The 14,055-nt window shown below is 54.9% G+C and overlaps 1 protein-coding gene across 1 annotated transcript; it reads left to right on the plus strand.

Annotated features, from left to right (window-relative positions):
- The first annotated feature begins 9,212 nt into the window (after positions 1 to 9,212).
- On the plus strand, positions 9,213 to 13,684 carry CAPS (calcyphosine). Its single transcript, XM_065422279.1, has 4 exons — positions 9,213 to 9,319; positions 11,416 to 11,593; positions 12,279 to 12,488; positions 13,583 to 13,684. The coding sequence occupies exons 1-4, from the start codon at positions 9,213 to 9,215 to the stop codon at positions 13,682 to 13,684; spliced, it is 597 nt and encodes a 198-aa protein (XP_065278351.1).
- The last annotated feature ends 371 nt before the right edge of the window (positions 13,685 to 14,055 follow it).

The raw sequence follows: 14,055 nt of genomic DNA on the forward strand, positions 1-14,055 counted from the left end.
AGAGGCAGTAGGTGAGTCGCTCCCACAGCGACACTATCATCTCCCTGCGCTTACTTGATACCCCCATTAATACATCCAGGGATGGTGTTAGCCCTTTCGGCCCTGGGAGCTTCTGGTTAGTTGTTTAGGTACAATGACCCCCGATGTGGTTTTCAGAGTCACTGCTTTCCAGGCTACAGTTTCCCATCCTGCAGGAACTACATGTATGACCTAGCATTTGGCAGTGTACAAATGCATGTTTGATTGTGTTCAGTTTACCAAGTAATCCAGATTACTCTGTATGAGCGATCTGTGTTCAGGGCAACTGCTTCTCCATGCGTTTCCCCCTTCATGGTCCCTTGCGGGCACTCACTGTTGTCTCCTGGCTCCTCTCTTGGGCAGAGACCCACATCTCTCTCCGTCCTGTCTGGGATGTTTCCAGGATACACAGTTCTCTGCCTACACTGGGATATTCCCAGCAACAGCCTAAACGGCCAGCAATTGTGCTTTGTTTTCTCTCCAGCAGCTATAAAGAGCATAATTGCCCACAGTTATAGGTTACCACACAGCTGTTTCTAAGCACCATTCTTAAGGTGAAAGAATCACAGAGAAACATATTTAAAGCAATCAAAAAACTACCCACATGCTAATAAGCTTACTGGATATCCCCCAACTCTAACTTCAGGCAGGCAGGCTGGGCAGTCTGCATGAGGGCTGGACAGGGGCTGGGCAGGTTTGGAGGGGAGGTTGGCTGGAGTGGAGGCTGCATGAGGGCAGGTGTGCGGCAGATTGGGCGGGTGCCTAGATGGAGAGGAGGCTGCATGAGGGCTGGGCAGGGGCCAGGCAGGTTTCGGTGGGTGATGAGAAGGAGAGGAGGCTGCGTGAGGGCAGGGCAGGGGCGAGGTAGGTTTGGGTGGGTGGGTGGAGGGAGTGGAGGCTGTGTGAGGGCTGGGCAGGGGCCAGGTGGGTTTGGGATGGGTGGTTGGAGGGAGTGGAGGCTGCGTGAGGACTGGGAAGGAAGGTAGGTTTGGGCGGGTGGTTGGAGGGAGTGGAGGCTGTGTGAGGGCTGGGCAGGGGCCTGGCAGGTTTGGGTGGGTGATGAGAAGGAGAGGAGGCTGCATGAGGGCTGGGCAGGGGCCAGGCAGGTTTGGGTGAGTGATGAGAAGGAGAGGAGGCTGCGAGAGGCAGGGCAGGGGCGAGGTAGGTTTGGGTGGGTGAGTGGATGGAGTGGAGGCTGTGTGAGGGCTGGGCAGGGGCCTGGCAGGTTTGGGATGGGTGGTTGTAGGGAGAGGAGGCTGAATGAGGGCTGGGCAGGGGCGAGGTGGGCTTGGGACGGGTGGTTGGATGGAGTGGAGGCTGCGTGAGGACTGGGAAGGAAGGTAGGTTTGGGCGGGTGGTTGGAGGGAGTGGAGGCTGTGTAAGGGCTGGGCAGGGACCAGGTGGGTTTGGGATAGGTGGTTGGATGGAGTGGAGGCTGCGTGAGGACTGGGAAGGAAGGTAGGTTTGGGCGGGTGGTTGGAGGGAGTGGAGGCTGTGTGAGGGCTGGGCAGGGACCAGGTGGGTTTGGGATGGGTGGTTGGATGGAGTGGAGGCTGCGTGAGGACTGGGAAGGAAGGTGGGTTTGGGCGGGTGGTTGGAGGGAGTGGAGGCTGTGTGAGGGCTGGGCAGGGGCCAGGTGGGTTTGGGATGGGTGGTTGGATGGAGGGCAGCGATAGGGGCTGGGCCTCTGTTGCTCTTGCCTGACCCAGGACAAAATGGGGAGACTAAGTGCTCACTAGAGGCTACTGTAAATCTCCCCCTGCCACACCCCAGGCTCCCAGCCACATTTCCAGGATGGGCTGCAGCGTATTTCTGCCAACCTCAGGTCCCGTACCCGCCCTGCCCCACCCCCTTCCAGCCCTGAGGGCACTGCCCACTGTAGCACCGTAGCAACAGGCACGTGGCTGAGACGCAGCTTCCAAGCATTGCTATAGAGACAAGGCGCGGCCCTGCCCTCTCTGGCTTAACAAGCAAACAGGATTCGCAGCCGCTCCACTTGAACCGAGGGAAGAAAAGGTTTTTAAAGGGAATCAAGGTAAAGGCAAAATGCAGCTGAGTGGATCTAATGGTGCCTGGAACAACTGGGTGATTCACTGTGGGGAGGTGGGACCCCCAACGCTGCCTTCGGGTCAGACTGCAAGGTGCCAGGCAGAGACTAGCTGGTATCTCCTTGTAACAATGAGAACAATGACACATTAGTTACAGGTGACTGCTCAGGTATCTGCCAGTGTGAAGCTTGAAGGCTCAACACTGCTGTGTGCTACAGGTCGACCTCTGGCCTTAAATGCCCCACCGTTCGCTACTTTGCTTCCCCTAAGGCAGCGGTTTTCAAACTGTGGGTGGGGACCCCAAAATGGGTTGTGACCCCCTTTGAATGGAGCCACCAGGGCTGGCTTAGACTTGCTGGGGCCCGTGGCTGAAGCCAAAGCCCGAGGGCTTCAGCCCTGGGTGGCAGGACTCAGGTTGCCGGCCCCCTGCCTTGGGCTGAAGCCCTTGAGTTTCAACTTCCCACCCCCATCCCCGAGGGCGGCGGAGCTCTGGTGGGCTCAGGCTCGGTCCCCCTCTCCTGGGATTGTGCAGTAATTTTTGCTGTCGGAAGGGGTTGCAATATCTAGTTGGCAGGCGGTATCAAGCGGAGTGCCCCCGGGGTTGGTCCTGGGGCCAGTTTTGTTCAACGTCTTCATTAATGATCTGGATGTTGTGATGGATTGTACCCTCAGCAAGTTCGCAGATGACACTAAGCAGGGGGGAGAGGAAGATATGCTGGAGGGTAGGGATAGGGTCCAGAGTGACCTAGACAAATTGGAGGATTCAGCCAAATCTTATGAGGTTCAACAAGGACAAGTGCAGCGTCTTGCACTTAGGAAGGAAGAATCTCATGCACTGCTATAGGCTGGAGACCGACTGGCTAAGCAGCAGTTCTGCAGAAAAGGACCTGGGGATTACAGTGGACGAGAAGCTGGATATGAGTCAGCAGTGTGCCCTTGTTGCCAAGAAGGCCAGCGGCATATTGGTCTGTATTAGTAGGAGCATTGCCAGCAGATCGAGGGAAGTGATTATTCCCCTCTATTCGGCACTGGTGAGGCCACACCTGGAGTATTGCGTCCAGTTTTGCCCCCCCCCCCTTACAGAAGGGACGTGGACAAATTGGGGAGAGTCCAGCGGAGGGCAACAAAGATGATTAGAGGGCTGGGGCACATGATTTACGAGGAGAGGCTGAGGGAACTGGGCTTATTTAGTCTGCAGATGAGAAGAGTGAGGGGGGATTTGATAGCAGCCTTCAACTACCTGAAGGGGGGTTCCAAAGAGGATGGAGCTCGGCTGTTGTCAGTGGTGGCAGATGACAGAACAAGAAGCAATGGTCTCAAGTTGCAGTGTGGGAGGTCGAGGTTGGATATTAGGAAACACTATTTCACTAGGAGGGTGGTGAAGCACTGGAATGGGGTCCCTAGGGAGGTGGTGGAATCTCCTTCCTTCGAGGTTTTTAAGGCCCGGCTTGACAAAGCCCTGGCTGGGATGATTTAGTTGGGGTTGGTCCTGCTTTGAGCAGGGGGTTGGACTAGATACCTCCTGAGGTCTCTTCCAACCCTAATCTTCTATGATTTTATGAAGTTTGAGAACCCCTGGATTTACCTTGGAAACAATAATAGTGAAACCCTTTCCAGTCCCTGTCAGCCAGCTGTGGTCATTCAGTCTGGCAGGGCCCGGGCTGGCTTTGTCAGGACACAGCTGTTAACATGACCCGCTCCAGGCTAACTGTGTTGTGGCTCAGCCACATGCGGCTGGGCTTGATGTTGGTGCCTGTGCTGCTGACACAGCCATTCCTTCCCATGCCTCTGCCTGCAGAGCCCAGGCTCCACCGCTGCTCCTGAAGGGATCTGGGACATGGCAGGCAATTCGGGTCAGTCACAGTGGGCTCTCTGTACCTGACAATATAGGAAAATGGCTCTGCCCTGCGGGTATGGACTCGATTGGCATTCTACTGATTTGGCTCTCCGGTGGCCTTGCTGCCTGGCTGCTGGGCTGGACAGTGCTGCGATGTAGCTGTGATAGTAGCAGTGTGGCTACACTTGCAGCTGGGAGCTGAAATTCCCAGCGTAGGGAAATGGACACATGCTAGCTCTGCTCAAGCTAATGTGCTAGAAATAGAAGTGTGGCTGTGGCCGCACAGGAGGTGGCTCAGGCTAGTCATTCCAGTATGTCCCAAGGATCTCACAAGGGAGTGTATTCTGGCAGCTAGCCCATTCTTCTGTTCATGCCACCATGGCTATTAGTGAACTAGCGCACCCAAAGCTGGCAATGACACACGATATAGAGTACATCTACCCCCGGACAGTTTGTTTGTATCTTTTAGCTGCATTTCAAAGTCTGGGCTTTGCTTAGGTTTGAGTAAGTGAGGGTTTGTCAGACGTGCAGTCTGCCCCTTCTCTGTGCTGGGGAAACGGCAGATTTCAAATCTCCCAGGGGAAATTGTCCCAGGCCCACAGAGTAGTTTGGCACCCAACTCTCACATGTACCTTTGAAAAATGTCTCCCATGGCTTTTGTGTCTGGGATTTCCTACAGGTGATCACCATTATACTGCTGTGTGTGCTTATGCCTTCCAATGTGCCCTTCCCCTGTATCATCGCAGCGGGCAGGGAGCTTGTTACCATGGCACACAGGCTGGCAGCATTTTGACTTGCTGTTACATCACCGTTGTTGTTTTTCTGAGAGAGCCATTTCATCTCTGTGTGATATAATCAGGCCACAAGAGGCAGTAGGTGAGTCGCTCCCACAGCGACACTATCATCTCCCTGCGCTTACTTGATACCCCCATTAATACATCCAGGGATGGTGTTAGCCCTTTCGGCCCTGGGAGCTTCTGGTTAGTTGTTTAGGTACAATGACCCCCGATGTGGTTTTCAGAGTCACTGCTTTCCAGGCTACAGTTTCCCATCCTGCAGGAACTACATGTATGACCTAGCATTTGGCAGTGTACAAATGCATGTTTGATTGTGTTCAGTTTACCAAGTAATCCAGATTACTCTGTATGAGCGATCTGTGTTCAGGGCAACTGCTTCTCCATGCGTTTCCCCCTTCATGGTCCCTTGCGGGCACTCACTGTTGTCTCCTGGCTCCTCTCTTGGACAGAGACCCACATCTCTCTCCGTCCTGTCTGGGATGTTTCCAGGATACACAGTTCTCTGCCTACACTGGGATAGTCCCAGCAACAGCCTAAACGGCCAGCAATTGTGCTTTGTTTTCTCTCCAGCAGCTATAAAGAGCATAATTGCCCACAGTTATAGGTTACCACACAGCTGTTTCTAAGCACCATTCTTAAGGTGAAAGAATCACAGAGAAACATATTTAAAGCAATCAAAAAACTACCCACATGCTAATAAGCTTACTGGAGATATCCCCCAACTCTAACTTCAGGCAGGCAGGCTGGGCAGTCTGCGTGAGGGCTGGACAGGGGCTGGGCAGGTTTGGAAGGGAGGTTGGCTGGAGTGGAGGCTGCATGAGGGCAGGTGTGCGGCAGATTGGGCGGGTGCCTAGATGGAGAGGAGGCTGCATGAGGGCTGGGCAGGGGCCAGGCAGGTTTGGGTGGGTGATGAGAAGGAGAGGAGGCTGCGAGAGGCAGGGCAGGGGCGAGGTAGGTTTGGGTGGGTGGGTGGATGGAGTGGAGGCTGCGTGAGGGCTGGGCAGGGGCCTGGCAGGTTTGGGATGGGTGGTTGTAGGGAGAGGAGGCTGAATGAGGGCTGGGCAGGGGCGAGGTGGGCTTGGGACGGGTGGTTGGAGGGAGTGGAGGCTGTGTGAGGGCTGGGCAGGGGCCAGGTGGGTTTGGGATGGGTGGTTGGATGGAGGGCAGCGAGAGGGGCTGGGCCTCTGTTGCTCTTGTCTGACCCAGGACAAAATGGGGAGACTAAGTGCTCACTAGAGGCTACTGTAAATCTCCCCCTGCCACACCCCAGGCTCCCAGCGCCACATTTCCAGGATGGGCTGCAGTGTATTTCTGCCAACCTCAGGTCCCGTACCCGCCCTGCCCCACCCCCTTCCAGCCCCGAGGGCACTGCCCACTGTAGCACCCTAGCAACAGGCACGTGGCTGAGACGCAGCTTCCAAGCATTGCTATAGAGACAAGGCTTAACAAGCAAACAGGATTCGCAGCCGCTCCACTTGAACCGAGGGAAGAAAAGGTTTTTAAAGGGAATCAAGGTAAAGGCAAAATGCAGCTGGTATCAAGAGGAGTGCCCAGCGGTCAGTCCTGGGGCCGGTTTTGCTCAACATCTTCATTAATGATCTGGATGATGGGATGAATTGCACCCTCAGCAAGTTCACAGATGACAGTAAGCTGGGGGGAGAGGTAGATAGGTTGGAGAGTAGGGACAGGGTACAGAGTGACCTAGACAAATAGGAGGATTGGGCCAAAAGAAATCTGATGAGGTTCAACAAGGACAAGTGCTGAGTCCTGCTTTCCAGGCCACTGTGAGTGGAGGCTCTGTGAGGGCTGGCCAGGGGCCTGTGACGTTTGGGCGGCAGGTTGGATGTAGTGGAGACTCTGTGAGGGCCGGGCAGGGGCAGGGCAGGTTTGGGTGGGTGGTTGGAGGGAGAGAAGGCTGCGTGATGGCTGGGCAGGGGCGAGTTAGGTTTGGGCGGGTGGTTGATTGGAGTGGAGGCTGCGTGAAAGCCGGGCAGGGGCCTGGCAGGTTTGGGGGGGTGGTTGGTTGCAGTGGAGGCTGCGTGAGGGCTGGGCAGGAAGGTAGGTTTGGGCAGATGGTTGGCTGGAGTGGAATCTGCGTGAGGGCTGGGCAGGGGCTGGGCAGGTTTTGGGGGGAGGTTGGATGGAGTGGAATCTGTGTGAGGGCTGGGCAGGTTTTGGGGGGAGGTTGGATGGAGTGGAGGCTGCATGAGGACTGGGCAGGGGCGAGGTAGGTTTGGGCAGGTGGTTGGATGGAGTGGAGGCTGCGTGAAGGCCGGGCAGGGGCCTGGCAGGTTTGGGGGGGTGGTTGGTTGCAGTGGAGGCTGCGTGAGGGCTGGGCAGGAAGGTAGGTTTGGGCAGATGGTTGGCTGGAGTGGAATCTGCGTGAGGGCTGGGCAGGGGCTGGGCAGGTTTTGGGGGGAGGTTGGATGGAGTGGAGGCTGCATGAGGACTGGGCAGGGGCGAGGTAGGTTTGGGCGGGTGGTTGGATGGAGTGGAGGCTGCGTGAAGGCCGGGCAGGGGCCTGGCAGGTTTGGGGGGGTGGTTGGTTGCAGTGGAGGCTGCGTGAGGGCTGGGCAGGAAGGTAGGTTTGGGCGGGTGGTTGGAGGGTGAGGAGGCTGCGTGAGGCCTGGGCAGGGGTGAGGTAGGTTTGGGCGGGTGTTTGAATGGAGTGGAGGCTGCATGAGGGCTGGGCAGGGGCGAGGTAGGTTTGGGTGGGTGTTTGGAGGGAGAGGAGGCTGCGTGAAGGCCAGGCAGGGGCCTGGCAGGTTTGGGGGGGGGTGGTTGGTTGCAGTGGAGGCTGCGTGAGGGCTGGGCAGGGACGAGGTAGGTTTGGGACGGGTGGTTGGATGGAGTGGAGGCTACGTGAGGGCTGGGCAGGGGCGAGGTAGGTTTGGGCAGGTGGTTGGAGGGAGAGGAGGCTGCGTGAGGATTGGGCAGGGGTGAGGTAGGTTTGGGATGGGTGGTTGGATGGAGAGGAGGCTGCGTGAGGCCTGGGCAGGGTCGAGGTAGGTTTGGGCATGGGGTGGGTTGGAGTGGAAGCTGCGTGAGGGCTGGGCAGGGGCGAGGTAGGTTTGGGACGGGTGGTTGGATGGAGAGGAGGCTGCGTGAGGGCTGGGCAGGGTCGAGGTAGGTTTGGGCAGGGGGTGGGTTGGAGTGGAAGCTGCGTGAGGGCTGGGCAGGGGCGAGGTAGGTTTGGGACGGGTGGTTGGATGGAGTGGAGGCTGCGTGAGGGCTGGGCAGGGGCGAGGTAGGTTTGGGACGGGTGGTTGGATGGAGTGGAGGCTGCGTGAGGGCTGGGTAGGGGCGAGGTAGGTTTGGACGGGTGGTTGGTTGGAGTGGAGGCTGCGTGAGGGCTGGGCAGTGTTGAGGTAGGTTTGGACGGGTGGTTGGATGGAGTGGAGGCTACGTGAGGGCTGGGCAGTGTTGAGGTAGGTTTGGACGGGTGGTTGGTTGGAGTGGAGGCTGCGTGAGGGCTGGGCAGGGGCGAGGTAGGTTTGGGCAGGTGGTTGGAGGGAGAGGAGGCTGCATGAGGGCTGGGCAGTGTTGAGGTAGGTTTGGACGGGTGGTTGGATGGAGTGGAGGCTGCGTGAGGGCTGGGCAGGGGCGAGGTAGGTTTGGGCAGGTGGTTGAAGGGAGAGGAGGCTGCATGAGGGCTGGGCAGGGGCCTGGCAGGTTTGGGATGTTTGGTTGGTTGGGCCGTCTTCCTGTCATGGACAGTAGGAAGGAACTGAAGGGGACGGCTGCCCTCATGGAGGGCGTATTCATGCATCTACAACAGGGCTCACTCACACACAAACTCCAAGAACTAACAGCTGCCCAGATTTTAATTCAGCTGCTTCTGGGCAATTGCCCAAGCCCGTCCCAAATGCCATTCACAGTGGCAGGCAGCACGCGAAGGCTGATGCCCCTCGTACTGAACTGATGACTGGGTCTGGTTTGGGACAGAGCCTCGAAAGGGACGGGATTGTGTCTCTTTGAGCCGGTCTATGCCAGTCCAACCTCCCGGCCGGTGAGACCTGGGTGCCTCACTCACAGCTGAGCATTGCAGTTTAGTCACCGTGGGCGATGCTAGATGCTTAGCTGCGAGGGCCTCGGCAAGTCAGTGTTGTGTCGCCATCTTCTGGTTGGGAGGGGCTATAACCCAGCACCTGCACTTGAACAGCTGAGCTCAAAGAAAGAACAGATCTGCTTGTCTTTACACAGCGTGGAAAGGGGTGAGGCTCTGAACTGAGCTGAGCTGTGCTGTGCCAGCCTGGCACCCAGCACACCTCTTAAGGGACATGGCAGTTGGAAGGAACACTACTTTAGTTGGCTGCTTTTCGCCCCAGGGTCAGCCCCCTGTGGAGGAGCTTCACTGGTGCCCCAGGGTTTGGGGAATGGGCCTATGCTGCTGTAGGAGTGAGTGCAGCAGGGCGTCTCTGGGGCTATGTGCATGGGGGCCAAGTGCCCAGAATCACATGTAGTATCTTGCTTTGCTTTCCAGAATCTGACAAGTGGCTGGTCTGACCCACCATGGCCAGCACAGAGGACCAAGGAATGGAGATACACACCAATCCCATAGAAAAGCTCAGGGCACAGTGCTTGGCAAGAGGCTCAGCTGGCATTAAGGGGCTGGCCAGGTATGGAGACACATCCTTTTATGGTGATAGTTGTGGGGGAAAATCCGCTCCCAGGCAGTGTGCCAGCCCAGTGGCTTAAGAGCAGGCATTACATGGAAGCCGGGCCTTGAGCCATTGGCACAGGGTGATCACTGCCTTAGTGACTGTTAAACCTCTAATGCAGGGGTTCTCAAACTGTGGGTTGGGACCCAAAGTGGGACACGGCCCCATTTTAATGGGATTGCCGAGGCTGCTGTTCGACTTGCTGGGATCCAGGGTCCAAGCCCAAGCCCCACCACCTGGAGCTGAAGCCGAAGCCTGAGCCCCACTGCCCAGGGCTAAGGTTATATGCCCCCTGCCCTGGACCGCAGCTCTTGGGCTTCAGCTTTGGCCCCTCCCCTCCTCCACCTGGGGCGGCGGGGCTCGGGCAGCTCAGGATTTGGTCACCCCCCCTGAGGTCGTGTAGTAATCTTTGTTGTCAGAAAGGGGTCATGGTGCCATGAAGTTTGAGATGCGCTGCTCTAATGAATGGTAGGCCCAGGTTACATTTAGCAAGAGGAGAATGTTAAGCCTGATCTCCTGGCTGGACAACTGACCTCTGCCTCCCACCTTCTCTTCTAAGCCCCCCCCTGTGCTTTCAGTTATGAAGAGACATTTGCCATGAGCCATTGTGTTTCTGCCCCATTGCATTCCAGAGGGCTGTAGGTCCTGACCAGGACCTGCATATTGGGGGCAAGGGGGAGAGACAAGGCTCTGCACTCTTTTCAATTACCGTCTGATACAGGGGTAGGCAACCTATGGCACGCGTGCTGAAGGCGGCACATGAGCTGATTTTCAGTGGCACTCACACTGCCCGGGTCCTGGCCACCAGTCCGGGGGGCTCTGCATTTTAATTTAATTTTAAATGAAGCTTCTTAAACTTTTTAAAAACCTTATTTACTTTACATACAACAATAGTTTAGTTCTATATTCTAGACTTATAGAAAGAGACCTTCTAAAAACGTTAAAATGTACGACTGGCACGCGAAACCTTAAATCAGAGTGAATACATGAAGACTCGGCACACCACTTCTGAAAGGTTGTCGACCCCTGGTCTGATATATAAAGAAGGCTGGAACCAGAGCAGCCCCCTCCCAGGTGCCATTTGTGGGGATGGTAATGTGAGATGTTGCAGCCTTTTCCAGTCCATCCTGCATTTCCCAGTACCAAGCAAAGAGTGATGAATTCTCCTGCCAAGGAACGGATGGTGCCTGGGAGGCAGGTTAGCAGGATTAGCCCCATTGTACTGCTGGGAAACTGAGCCTGAGAGGTGATGCAACTTTGCTAGAGCACATTGTGAGTGGCAGAGCTGGGAATGGAACCCAGGAGTCCGGAGCTCAGTGCATCAGCCATAAGATGCCTCTTTTATTCATCCTCTCCCTTTCCCACTCCTAAGAATGGCCATACTGGGTCAGAGCAGTAACACTGGGTCCAGCTAGCCCAGTACCCTGTCTTCCAAGAGTAGCCAGTGCCAGATGTTTCAGAGGGAATGAACAGACCAGGACACTTAGCACGTGATCCATCCCCTGTTGTCCAGTCCCAGCTTCTGGCAGTCAGAGGCTAGGGACACCCACAGCATGGGGTTGCATCCCTGACCATCTTGGCTAACATCCATAGATGGACCTATCCTCCATGAACTTATCTAGTTCTTTTTTCAGTTCAGTTACAGTTTTGGCCTTCACAACATCCCCTGGCAAAGAGTACCACAGGTTGACTGTGTTGTGTGAAGCAGTACTTCCTTTAAAAAAACAAAAACAAAAACAAGCAAGGCTTGTTTGCAAGGCTTGTGTGCCTTGATGTTTTACTTAAAACTACAGCTCCTGGAGTTCAGAGGATTAGATGCAAATCTCAGCTTTCTTTTAAAAGTAAACATGAGTTTATAACCATGAAATGCCAGAAAATCTGACATGAGTATGCCCTAAAGGCTCAGAAAATAGAAGGCAAAAAAATCAACCAACATTCACTATCATAAAAATGTCTCATAATTGTTGGGGCCCAACTGCTGCAGTTTGAGCATGTGATGTTGGCACTGCACAACTCTCTCTCCTCCTTCTCCACTCCCCATGCCCTGGGTGCAGAGTTTTCCACATCATGGATGATGATAAGAGCAGGTCCTTAGACCTAGCAGAGTTTGTGAAGGGCCTGAGCTCAGCCGGCATCATGCTGGGAAGCAGGGAGGCACAGCAAATCTTCAGCCTCTGTGACAAGAACAGCAGCGGCACGATGGATTTTGAGGAGTTCCTGGAAGCCCTGAGGGTGAGCTGGGGCCACTACCAGGGACTGCAGTGGGCATGGGGTGGGATGGGGAGAGAACTTGCCATGTTGTTGGTTAGTGACACTGCTGGCTGAACCAGGGACCCCAGCTGAAGGCAAATGGGTCCTTCCTCAGGGCCACAGGAGAAGTCTAGCACTGAGCTTGCAGTGACTCTCAGTGAGCAGGAAGGGTTGCAGGCAGGGCTGAGCACCCCGCTAGCAGATGCAGTGGATGGAAGGAGGGTGTTCTTTAGGGCTTGGGGGAGGCGGTCAAGTGCTTAATTTTGGGAGCCCTGGGGCCAGTTTGTCAGCAGTGTTGAGTTCCCTGAGCTCTGTCTACAGGTGTCTTAAGATGGGCAAAGTATGGGGCAGAGATGACACTGGTTTCACAGGCCCTCCCCACCCCCACAACGGTTTCCTAGGGTCCTGCCTGAAGAGGCCACATGCTGCAGGCAACAGGCAGTTTCTAGGGCAATCAGCCCCTGCTGCTAGGGAGAAAATTCCACTCCAATGCCCCATCCTGCTGCTCCAGTAAGGGTCACTGCCAGTCACTGGTCAGGAGTTGTCATTGTGGGGACAGGCACAAGGGGGCACACAGCTGTGCTCTTAGATAAGCGGTGTGTATGTGCCTAGAAGCCAGAAGCTGAAAGGCAACAAACTGCCCCGCTAACAAAGCTTGTCTTTGCAGCCACCCATGTCGGCTGCCAGGAAGCAGATTATAGCTGATGCATTTCACAAACTGGACAAGACTGGAGCCGGCGTGGTGAGCGTGGAGGATCTCCATGGGGTGTATGATGGCAGAACTCACCCCAAGTACCAGAGCGGGGAATGGACAGAGGAGCAGGTGTTCCGAGCATTCCTGGACAGCTTTGACTCACCCAGTGACAAGGATGGAAAGGTAAGGGGAGTACCTGACCAAGGGGCTGGGTTGTGTGGGGCCTGAACTGCTTCCCTCAGCAGAGGCCAAGACCCAGCTGCTCTGTAATCATTCCCTGTGCTGCTCAACTGCAGCCAGCTGGCCAGAAGCCAAGGCAAGAGGCCAGCCAACAGATGGAGTTTATAATCTGATCATTCACAAGGAAGCCGTAAATGGGGGTCAGGCAAACCTGGTCACTCCACCCCCTCGTCCTCCTCCAGGCAGCTTCAACTAGAAGTGCACCCAGTGACACCTCCATTATTGCAATGCAGGAGTAAGGGGGAGCAGATTTCCCCCAAATGGGGCAGTTGGTTTTATGGGCAGGCTGCACCTAGAACTGACATCCATGGACAGCCCCTGCTCTCAGCCAGGGAGCTCCAGCAGAAAGCAGCTGCAGGGTGCACTACATGATACATTACATTGTTTCTTCATGAAGTGGTGCCTGAGGCTGAAGTAAACCAGGAGTCTGCTACACAAGCAGGATAGGGACAGTATGTTAGTTTCCAGTCAGTTTTTCAAAGTGCTCTACAATTCACAGGTACAATCAGATCAGCTTGAAATTTGCTATGACAGCTGAAGCTCTGAAATAGTTTGAGAGAGAAACTTGGGGTCATGTGGCTAGGGGTTTCTTGAGATATATCGGGAGGGTGTGGAGGGGAAGGTTATAATTGTTCAAAGTACTCCATAACCATGCACTGTAGGGAGATAGTCTTGAGCTGTATCATAGAGTACAGAAGACATTGTGTGCTGCAAATTTGGGGCTAACTAGTCAAGAGGATTCCAGGGTAAACTTTTCTCTTTCCCAATGACATGCATTTAACTAAAACAATACTCTAATAAGCACAAGCAGAACCTCGTGGCCCGGCCATTGCTTTGCCGGCTTTTACATTTCTAAGGGTATGTCTACACTACGAGAGTAGTTCGATTTCCTACAAGGGCACATGGTGCTCCTTCCTATGTTACATCAGGACGAGCAAAACAGAAGTCCCTTTCTCAATAGTGAAATGAGCCTCCAGCTCTGAGGCCTGTTCTGAGCCCCTCTCAAAGATGCCACTTTCACCTTCACTCTCCAACAGGTCACAGCCGAGGAGTTCCTGAACTACTACAGTGGGGTCAGCGCATCCATTGACAGTGACGACTACTTCGTGGCTATGATGAAGAGAGCCTGGAAGCTGTAGCACATGTGGGGAATCCAGTGCACTCCTGGAAGATGCTAAGTTAGAACCAGATCAGGGCAGTTTCCAAGAAATCCTATTCAGCATTTCATAGCAAAATGCTGCTTTTTGTAGTGATCAAATTGCTTGTCACCAAGAGGCCCAGCTTTGAGTTATCAGGCCTTTCCAGAGGCTGTGAAATCTTGACACCTGCCTGCAGAATAGAGAATCATAGATTAGAGTTGGAAGAGACCTCAGGAGGTCATCTAGTCCAACTCCCTGCTCAAAGCAGGACCAACACCAACTAAATCATCCCAGCCAGGGCTTTGTCAAACCGGGCCTTAAAAACCTCTAAGGAAGGAGATTCCACCACCTCCCTAAGTAACCCAGTCCAG

Source organism: Emys orbicularis, chromosome 24 (assembly GCF_028017835.1).
Source record: "Emys orbicularis isolate rEmyOrb1 chromosome 24, rEmyOrb1.hap1, whole genome shotgun sequence".
In the NCBI taxonomy this organism is placed as follows: domain Eukaryota; kingdom Metazoa; phylum Chordata; order Testudines; family Emydidae; genus Emys; species Emys orbicularis.

Coding starts and splice junctions, on each gene's coding strand:
- CAPS (XM_065422279.1), top strand. CDS start 9,213: ATGGCCAGCACAGAGGACCAAGGAATGGAGATACACACCAATCCCATA. Junction 11,594..12,278: donor AGTTCCTGGAAGCCCTGAGG/GTGAGCTGGGGC, acceptor TTGTCTTTGCAG/CCACCCATGTCGGCTGCCAG. Junction 12,489..13,582: donor CCAGTGACAAGGATGGAAAG/GTAAGGGGAGTA, acceptor ACTCTCCAACAG/GTCACAGCCGAGGAGTTCCT.